Source organism: Drosophila guanche, unplaced genomic scaffold (genome assembly GCF_900245975.1).
Source record: "Drosophila guanche unplaced genomic scaffold, DGUA_6, whole genome shotgun sequence".
Classification (NCBI taxonomy): domain Eukaryota; kingdom Metazoa; phylum Arthropoda; class Insecta; order Diptera; family Drosophilidae; genus Drosophila; species Drosophila guanche.
This window is the reverse complement of record NW_022995747.1, coordinates 4,862,909-4,873,375: the sequence shown is the minus strand read 5'-3', so window position 1 is coordinate 4,873,375 and position 10,467 is coordinate 4,862,909. Positions and strand designations below refer to the sequence as shown.

General features: G+C 45.6%; 1 protein-coding gene across 1 annotated transcript in view; it reads right to left on the bottom strand.

The window, feature by feature from the left end:
- Positions 1-292: 292 nt before the first annotated feature.
- LOC117583255 (5-hydroxytryptamine receptor 1) overlaps positions 293-10,467 on the bottom strand; it is a 51,812-nt gene continuing 41,637 nt past the window's right edge. Inside the window, exons 2-3 of the mRNA XM_034271479.1 lie at positions 9,179-9,266; positions 293-3,877 (exon numbers count right to left, since the gene is read on the bottom strand). Coding sequence (XP_034127370.1) covers positions 1,579-3,297 — 1,719 coding nt within the window. The 5' untranslated portion in view covers positions 3,298-3,877; positions 9,179-9,266 and the 3' untranslated portion in view covers positions 293-1,578. The remainder of the gene's footprint in view (positions 3,878-9,178; positions 9,267-10,467) is intronic.

Below are 10,467 nucleotides of genomic sequence, written 5' to 3'. Positions count from 1 at the left end.
GACTGCGGCATATCCTAGGGTGTGTTGGTTAAAGGGAAGCCCAAAGCTCATAGCAGAGCGAGCAAAAGACTTGACATGAACAAGTTGCAATGCACTGACAGCTATCCTCAATAGGTAATGCTGTAATTATTTTTCAATTGATTACCAGGTATCCCGTAGTCGCAATTATCAACTGAACGCTGGAAGCACTTTACTGCAAAATAAACTGACGAAGGTGCCACTTTCTTCAGAGCGAGAATGACCATTGCAATTAATATAGAAAAGAAAAGAACAAACTAGAGACTTGTTTAAATTACATTTATACGGTTTGCCTTTTATTTGATGCATTAACTTCCGCACTGCACTCGTTGGAAAAACAGTATTCAAATGCAGTTCTGCAGTTTGTTTTTGGTAAGCTTCACTCGGAAAGTGTTTTGTTTTGTTTTATGTTTTTTGTTTTGTTATAGTTACTATCATATTTGATGTTTGTTTTCATAGAGAACTCTAGCACTTGGCTGTTGCGTACTCGTGCTCTTACTCGTAATATTAGCTAGGCTTTAGCTTAGTTTTGTCATGGTTTCTTCTCATGAGTGGTGTGTGGCGTGGTGTGGGTCGTGGGTGTGGTATGTAAATAGGTTTGATAGTTTATCTCTCGCTTGCTTATGTTTGGTTTGGTTTCATGTGAATATCATTATCATTACATATACATATACATATACATTTACATACAATAAAAACATGCACACTTAGTAGACTATATCTAGATGCTTTTGTATAAGTAGGTGTTGCGTGTGTGCTTTCCGTTCCGTCTGATGCAGCTTCGATTCAATCTAAACATAAAAGTAATGCTTAATGTTTGGTATCACAGAGAGGCGTGACTTTTTCATACAAAATACATACAACGAAGGACTAATGAAGAAAGTTACAAAATACAATATTATAGTAGTTGTTCTCCCTTGAGCCCGAGCCGCGACCTTGCACTCTTAAATATACTTTATATCGTTTATGTGTATAATATATAGACAGAGCCATTGAACCGTATTTACAGAGGATAGCTTCTTGCACGGAACATAATTGTAATATTAATTATAGTAGGGCTAATACGTATCTAGATTATTAATTAGGTTAATTTTTGGCTCTGTTTTGAGTATCTCGCTCTTGCAAAATCAACTAACTATTGGGGAGGGGAGTGGAGCAGGGCTGGCTAGGGGATAACCACATAGGTGCGCTAGGGCAGATAGGATATCAGTAGATTCGATAACGATTGTGGCTTATTTCCGGTGCTGATTGTTTTCGAAACATAAAAGGAACCGTAGAAACCTGTCACAGTTACAACCGTGTGTATGTGTACGTGTGGATACTTATAGTTCTACCTTTTTAAAATTACAACAACGATTTACGTTTTTAGAGGAGTCGTCTACATATGTATATCGCACCTAAATACATACATACTCATATGCATGGCGAGGGGGGTCGGTGCACTACTAACACTACTACATACAAATACTCTTCTTATATACGTTAGTGTGTGTGTTTGTGTTTGAGTGAGCTAGTGAGCAAAGATGTCAACGCATTCATCGTCCTAAATGTAATCATCGCTTATAGAAAACTCTCTCTGGCTCCGTGACGCTCATCCCCCAACATCACACGCTGCGAGGGCGGCTCTCCGTACTGATCCTGATAGTAGTTCTCCCGCATCATCGTGTTCAGGCTGGAGCAGCGGAAGTAGAGAATCTCCTGGAAGGGCTTGCGGAAGTCGCGGTTGAGGGTGGCATAGATGATGGGGTTCAGCAAGGAGTTGGCATAGCCCAGCCACAGGAACAGGGAGGAGAGCGAGGGCGGCACGTGCATCGTCTCGAAGGGCCGGATGAGAGCCAGTATGAAGAAGGGCAGCCAGCAGACGGTGAAGGCCGACATAATGATGCCCAGCGTAGTGGAGGCCTTCTTCTCCTTCGCCAGCTGAAAGCGGAGCTTTTTGTGGTGCGGCGACCCCAGGAGTCCGGTAGAACCGCTCGCACCGCCACCGCTGCCATGGTGGCCGCCGTGATGTCCGCCCGACGGTCCGCCACTGATGGCGCCGCCGCCACTACTGAGTCCCCCACAGGTGGAGTATGTGAGGGAGGTGTTGCCCACGCTGCTGTGCCGTTGTCCATTGCCGCTGACCAGCTCCGTGTGTCCCAGCGGCGGATCGGCGGCCGTGGGCGAGCCCTTGCCGTTGAGCGCCTTCTGGAGATGGGTCTGGGCTCGCTTCTCCTCCAGCACGATGCGGCGGGCAGCCCTGAAGATCTGGTAGTAGACGAACAGCATCACGGACAGCGGGATGTAGAAGGAGCCCAGCGTGGCATATATCTGATATGCGAAGTTCTGGCACACCGTGCATATAGGCATTCCATCCTCATCCTCGTGCTCGTTGCCCAGGATCAGCAGCGGTGGCAGCGAGATGCAAGCGGCAGCCAGCCACACAACCATCACGCAGAGCATCATACGGCGGGGCGTTCGCTTCACGCCATACTCCAGAGGCTTGGTGATGGCCAGATAGCGGTCCACGGAGATGGCGCACAGGTTAAGGATTGAGGCGGTGCAGCAGAGAACGTCGAAGGACACCCAGATGTCGCAGAGCAGCGGACCAAAGTTCCACTTCTCCAGCACCTCGTAAAGCAGGGCCATCGGCATCACCAGCAGAGCCACGCACAGGTCGGAGAGGGCCAGGGAGACGAGCAGGTAGTTGCAGGGCCGCCTCAGCTTCCGCACCATGCACACGGCTATGCAGACGAGGACATTGCCCACCACGGTGCCCAGGATGACAATGAGTAGGACGAGGCTTACGAAGATGGACTGTAGCGGTGGCAGGACAAACTCCCCGGCAGCAAACTCCTCAATCAACAACGGGGTGTCCGAGAGCGGCCCCAGAGTGGTGTTGCTGTCCGTAATGCTGCTGGTTATCCCCTGATAGCTTATGATTGCCACGGGGCTGCTGTTGAGCGACGCGGAGTATGGATATGGCAGCGCTGTGGTGGCGGTGAAGGCAGCCGCCGAAGCTGCCGATGGCGAAGCGGCTGCCACGGCACCCAGGAAGGCGCTGCTGCTGTTGAAGTCCGTGACTGACTCCGGTTCCGCGCCGCTCTCCTCGAGCCTCGGGGTGGCCGTGGTGGCCGCTTTGGCCGCTTTGGCCGCTGCATAGGCCACCCAACTGCTGAGAAAGAGTATCAGCAGCGTCAGTGTGGCGGTGGAGATCAGTTTGGTGCGGTGGTTGCTCTGATGGCGTCGCCGTCGGGCTGCCGCTGCTGCTGCAACGTACTCCGCCGCGGACGAAGCCATCAAACGGTGTTCTCTGTGTTCCAGAATTGCGGTTTCAATTCGTGAGAAGGTGATGTCTACACAGCACTAAACTGCTGTTGCGGCTGCTGCTGCTCATCATCATCATCTGGATCATTGTGTTCATCATTGTGTTCATCATCGCGTAGCACCCCTAGTGCCGCACAATGCCTTGATTTACCCTTCGCTGTTGTTGTACAATATTCCCGTCATTAATCATAATTTCAATAAGAATAAGTCGTCTTATTAGTTTCTCTCCAGCTCCCAGCTTCCAGGGCTTCTCGTGGAGCTTCGCCTCTGGCGTCTGGCGTTTGGCGTTTGGCCTTTGTGTCGCTTGATTACAAATTTATGTGGGACAGGGCAGGGCAGGGCACCATCCTCCTTCTCCTCTTTTTGCTGGAAAACGCGGCGTATGCTTGATAAAAACGTAGCTGCCGGCTGCCTATTAAATGATTTCGCTTGATGTCGACCAGCACATTGACTTTTATGGGTATTGCTCCACTATATCTATACCGGATAATCTACAGAGTGGCTGTTTGTGGTTGGTATTTATGGGTGGATCTGTCCAATGATTGTCGACTGGCTGCAAAGAGTAAAAGAAGCGAAAAGAATATTACTTTCTGGTATTTATGGAGTGCAAACAGGTCGGTATTAAATTCTCAATTTAAATTCACACAACAAAAATCAGTCTCAGTCGCAGCTCGAAGGCTTCCCCTTCTCGTACCCACCCACATGTCGCTTCTAATGATGGTCACAGTTGCTACAATTTCCAGGAAACCATTTTTAAACAATGAAACAAAGAAAGAAAGCTGAAAATAAATAAAGAGACAGAGAGAAACAGAAGCGAAACACAACCGCGAACGTTTTCATGGCCCAACAGCCATTTTCGCATGGTTTGTGTACTTGCTAAGCATTTTCCTCATTTTCCACGAGTCATCCTTGCGGCTCTGGGCTCCACACTGGCGTCCCTTTGTATTAATTTTTATACTTCTTTTGATTATTGAATCGTCGGGTGGTTGCCATGCCCTTAAAAACCGCAGCCCACACCCACACCCACGCCCATGCCCACGAGCACTTGACGCTCTTGAAAATGCGAAACAAATAAACAAAAGGGCAGCAGCTAAAAGGCAGCGTCTCCCGTTCATTGTTGTAGCCATTTTTGTTGGCAGCTTCCGTTTCGCAATTTTATTTATTTCTTTTTCGCTGCTGCTCCCACTCCGCATCCTCTTCCTCCTCCTCTTCCCTTGCGGTCAGCAGTCCTAGAAGTAGATGAATTCGTAGTAGAACCGCGAACCAAAGTACGAGAACGAATTTATAAATTTCTCTCCTAATTGAATTCCTTTTGAGTCTCTGCATAACGGTCGTCGAACCCGGGGGGGGGGGGAGCTCAAGCTGGCACCGCAATCGAGGACTGGCTTTAAAAAATAATTTACCTTGGCTTTCGGGCTCCGCTCTCTCGTGTGTCTCGGTTTTAGAATTTATTGAATGTGGCTGGGTGGCAATTGAGCGGAGTAGGAGGGATAGCAAGTGTCTAGACGGCCAGACGATGCCACACCTGTGCTGCAGGTGTGACCCTCTTTGGCAGAGTCAAGTTTTTAAGTGAATTTGGAAACAAAAGAATTAAAAGTGGGATTTGCATCATTAAATAACTATTCTACGAGTAGCGACATTCTAAAATGTATAGGATTGGGTTATCTATGATAAAAGACTCTAAAAAATGCAGAGTAAATTAATTCCCCTAATGTGATAAATACAAAGTTTATGTTTATCCTGTGATAAATTGAATCTAATTTTTGCATTAATGTTTATATCACAGCTCATCCGTGACAGCATCAATATCAACCGCAGAAAGTCATAGAGAAACATGCCAACGAAAATTGGTTGGATATCGGATAACAGGATGGCATAATAATTACCAAACTCTGAACAATATTGCGGGCTGCCCATTATTGTTTTAATTCTAGTTCGAGTGCAACGATATTTGAAAATTTTCATCTCTGGTGGGAAAATTGTATGTTGATTTTGCATTCGAATGGCTGCATTTTGTGAGTGTGCACTCAACTGGGTGGGAATTGGAGACCAGTGTTAATTATGCTAATCAAGCGGACAGCAGGCTGTCCCTGGCGGGGAGGGTCTGCCATGGACATGGCCTCTTCCCGAGAGTTGGCCAACTATTTGGTCAGCAAATAACAAATCGTAAGCCGCTTTAAGCTTCGGGGGACAGTTGCCAAGTCGGACTAACGTTCGGATGAATTCTCCCGGCAACAGCACATAAATAATGTAATTTAATTATGAATTGTTCGGGGGGAAAGATGCTGGAATAGAGCTTAAAATTCCCCCTAATTTCGCTGCTGGTCGTTTGTGTTATTGCCAAAGCTGACAGGGGCCTAAATATTCATAGGATTTAATATTAATGTACCAGCTCCTGTGTGACAGACTCTCTTTTGGTTTTTTTTTTCCCACAAAATTCACCTGGCTCGTCTTTTGATTGCCACCGCACGTCTGCCACACTATTTGACATTCCTAATACGTTTCCAAGCCCGCAGCGCACAACTTTTCAAATACTTGGCAATTTTACTGCCTGGCCTGGCTTTTCCTTGCCAGCAGCCCAACCCAGCCCTTCTGCGGCAGCGTCTTGAGGTTTGCCGCAGTCGCTCGACGCCGATGACAGGACGGGCTGCAAGGACCCCAATTTCTTGTCCTGGGAAACAAGTATAGTTACAAAACAAGTATAATTTTAGTTGGATTCTGAAATTTGTGGGGAAAACTATTTTGCAGATGCGGTGCCTGATGCGGAGTGTCCTGATTTCCGACTGCTCTTGTAAACTATTTACTGCGGCGGAATGAGCACGGATTTCCATTTTCCTTCTGCATTATTAAGTTCTGCAGAAAGGAGGAGTCACCGGGCCAATTCATGGGTTTCCTTTCAGTTAACACAAAATATATTTTATGGCTGCGCTGACGCTTGCAAATCCCCAAGTTTTTCTTCTCCCCCAAGAATAAAGTGCTTTTTAAAATCAGCGAGCGTAAACTTAATTTCCTAGATTCAGATATCCCCAACAATTGTTTCAGGCACCCCAGCATAACAGCTGCAGCCACTCGAGTGGGGTGGGCTGACATCCAATGCAGTTGATTGTTGCAGTTTATGGTCTGCTGAGGACCGGCTGCTCCTCCGACCCTCTCGCATTCTGCCACTTCTTTGCCGTGGTTTGGGTTGGCACTTAATCTTTTCTTTCTTTTGGTCTTTTTAAGCAGACAGAATTTTTAAAGCTGAGCAGATTTGCGGCTGAGTCTCGAAAGTCACGAAACAAGTCACTCAGTGAGGGATTCAGATGGGGACTGCATACATATATTATATAATAAATCCATGAAAATAAAAGCCGTCGGGTGCAGTCGGGTGGCTGCATAATGAGATACCCGCAACGAGTACAATCTTACAATCTAGAGGTGCCACTTGTTTTCTTTGATGTTAAGAGCCTTTGGAGAGCGTAGATAAAACGTTTCCTTTGTATGTGTATCGAATGTCAGACTCTCCAGGGATATTGGTTTCTTCTTCAAACATTCAAAAATTTTCATAAAAGAGCAAAGTGGAGTGTGGTTTGGGTAATCTGTGTTGTCCATGGATTTCGTATGCGTAACTCATTTAATATGCTCGTCCACAAAGCGAATTTCAATTACAAAGTCATAAAATTTGATTTCTCATGACGGCTTTGCTTTCAATCCTCCTCCTTATTTATGCCATCCTTCGTCCTCCGTTGTCGGAGCATTTGCTCCATGTTCCAAGTGCCTCATGTAATTTCAACCTGACACATCACACGGGGGACGGCGGGACACTCTGTCTGACACACGCCTCGAGAGCTCACCAAATTGCTGTAAATGGATGCGAGTTAAAAAGCCAGCAATTTTAAATTGCCGCTGTCGACATTGGCGTCCCTTTCGGGGCAGGCTGGCTGGCAGCTTGGCTTGTGGCTGGGGCAAGCATCAGCAGCAGCAGAGCTGTCGAATATGTGGCAGAGGGTAGCACCATCACCATACCCAGCACCAGATTCTTGCGCACTTGATGTTTATTTGTCAAGCTGCTCCTGGTTTACATTCCCTTACACTTTTCCCTTTTCCCTTTTTTTTTCGCTTACGTTGTGTGGAGCGTTGGCATGGTTGTAAATAATGAATGCGTTGATTTCGAATCATATATTTATGCCTGCGCGCTTACACTGTCCAACAAAGTGTGGGGCTAGAGGATGCGTACTCTGTAAGAGCCTCTCCCTGTTTTGAATTATGGAATTGCCAATGCTATTCCATTAATTTCTATATGCATAAGGTGTGTTTGTCAAGGTCAAGTTCATCACATCCCTCATCAGTGGGCCACAAAAGTGTTTAGTATTTGACATAAATTTTGTTTTTCAGTGTTTTGTAACACAGCAGTTCCGTTCATGAAAATGGCTGCCATATGTACGCGTTACAGAAAGCCTGATGGGTGTGTTCCAGTGTGTGTTTGTTTATTTGTGTGCATAATAAAATTTGTTCACAAAACATGTGTAGAAATGAGACAGACAGAGAGAGAGAGAGAGAGTAAAGGAATTTGCTTATCTTTGGAGACCCTCTTCCTCCATTCCTCTTACACGTATACCCCATCATGATGTTATTTCTGGCCTGACATTCTCACTGGTGTTTCGTTTTTGATAATGCCTTTGCATTTAAAGTTCACGTGGGCGTATGAGTGATATTATTTGCATATACACATGTACAAACGTTTCGTATATACATATATAAGGTACACGAATTTGCTCGCCTGTGCGTGTGTGATGTAATAAAGCATTGAGTTTTCCATAAATTGCTCCGCCCTGAAAATATGTACGCTTTGCTTTTGCCATTTCCAGTCGACAGGAGCAAACATTTACATATTTTGTTTGCGTCTTTTGTTATTTTCATTTGATTATTTATGGTTGGTCTTCTCTCCGTTTTGGGGGGAAAAAGCCGATGATTCGCTGGGCCAGGAGACCCAAGGAATTTATGTTCGTTTCGTTCTTTCTCCGATATTTGTATGCCACATAAATGTTCGTTTTGTCAAGTCAAACATTTGCTGGCGTTGTCTCTCCCATTTTATAGCTCATTTTGTTGCTTTGTGTTTGTCTGCGCGATTTATTGGGTTTTAAAATTATTTCTCTTCCGTGCTGTGACATCATCATAAAAACGTACCATTTCACATTTATTCACGGAAACATTCCAGTCAAAAAAGAGCCTTTGTCCCCCGGTCTTTTGTCAATCCTGAGTCCCATTGTGCGGCAGCAGGCCGACTCATATTACTCTTTGGCCCCGCTAATTATTGGCCAATAGCCAACTTGGTCGGTTTTTATCTTTTTGTTACATAGTTCCTCATTTCGATCAGTTTAAGAACTCACAACGTTTCAATTGATTTGATTGTAGCTCAGATTCAGGGGAATTTATGCATCCTTCCTATGTTGCTGCTTTAATCTAATGCAATCTGTAGCAGCTCCGGCTACAAAGTGCATTGCAGTTCTGGCCTCCAACAATTTTCCACTCAATATCCTTGTCCTGACTTTTATGAGATTGCTAGCCAGCGTCAACGTCAGCATCAGAGTCAGATTCTGCTTCAGCTTTAGGGGAATTCCTTCTTGGCCATGATTCTGAGAGTGAGTCATAAAATCGTTTTATATCTCTGTCGGATAACTTTGTCTCCTAATTGAATTGTTTTCCGAGCCCGTGGCAGCGTCGAGACTGCCCTGGAGAGTGCATTCATATCCTCGCAATAATGTCGATATTAAATTCTTTCTACCATGATGTCGGGTAACCTTTCACTGGTAATTGATTTCCTGTTAATCCTGTACTTCCCTCATGCTCTCATTTCCCTTTCTCATTTACTCACCCTTTCTCCATTCGTCTTGCTCCTTCTTCTCGTACGAGTATCTCTCTTAACGGCTTAGACGGCTCTTCAGACCTCCTTAACACCTTGCCTGCAATGAAAGAGATAAGTTATGAGGTGTGTGTAAGTAATTAAAGAACCTTAGCGCATAATGAGAGTCGGTCTTATGGCTGGGGCACTCTATCACAGCTCCAGACAGTGCATAGAAATCCTCACACTACACAAGGTGTCTCTACACCATTGACAGAGGGTGCTCTGCTTATGTAATGTGAGCAGAGATTGTTGGAAACTCTCCATCTGTAAGGGCATCGAGCTGTTCGGCTCGAAAGTCCATCTTTTTTCTTTTTTAATGTAAATATTATAAGCCCACCTACTACTGTCTGCCACCTCGTGTGTCTGCTTGAGACGGCATCAATCATACGCCATGTTGTGCTGCGTTCAACGGTGGCTAAACAGGCGGAAACGTTGAATGGATTCCCCGAACCCGTACCCGCACACACATACATGTACGCTCTCTGTGGCAAGTTCGAAAATTGAAAATTTATTGTCTAGAACACTGACAGACTCACAAACACAAACACACACATTGAGCACACGCACGCAGAAAGAGCGAAACCGCAACATGAACAGCGAGCGCTAACAAGAAATTGTCAGCAACAAATTTAGGTGGCAGCAACAACAGCCTGCAACATGCCCCCTCAACTAGGTTGAGCTGTTGCATGCGCTTCATCAACGTCATGCTTAGCCGCATTTGAGACATTGTAGGCAGGCCTTGCTGCAGTCGAACACCACAGTGCAGCAGACTAGAACGGAGATGGCGCTGAGTGCCACCCAGTTGCACACACAAAACATTAAAATTCCGAAAGTGCAGCAGCAGCTTCTCCAGACAGACAGCAACAACCTCAATCACTCAATTCTCAGTGACTTTGGGTGCTCAATTTGGCATTAGAGATAACTTTGAAATGAAATAAGAGAACGGAGACAACACACAACAGAGATTTGAGACCGTTGAGTTCTCATAGAAGGGTCATTTCTGTTTACGAAATATGTGATTGCTGCTGTTCATTTAAGGCTCTGAAAGACGGCTAATTTATAAATGAAACTCAATTTAAAATCCCATTAAGTGCAAAGGCAGAGAAAACAGTAAAGTAGAAAACCCAAATGAAAGAAGTGAACAGCTGCAGGAGGCTGCGACACAAGGGAGCAAAAAACAACTGGATTTACATGCGGCGTTAAGTACAGAGATACAGAGCGAAAAGAAAGAGCCGAGGCCCGGAGCATGCAAGTTCCGC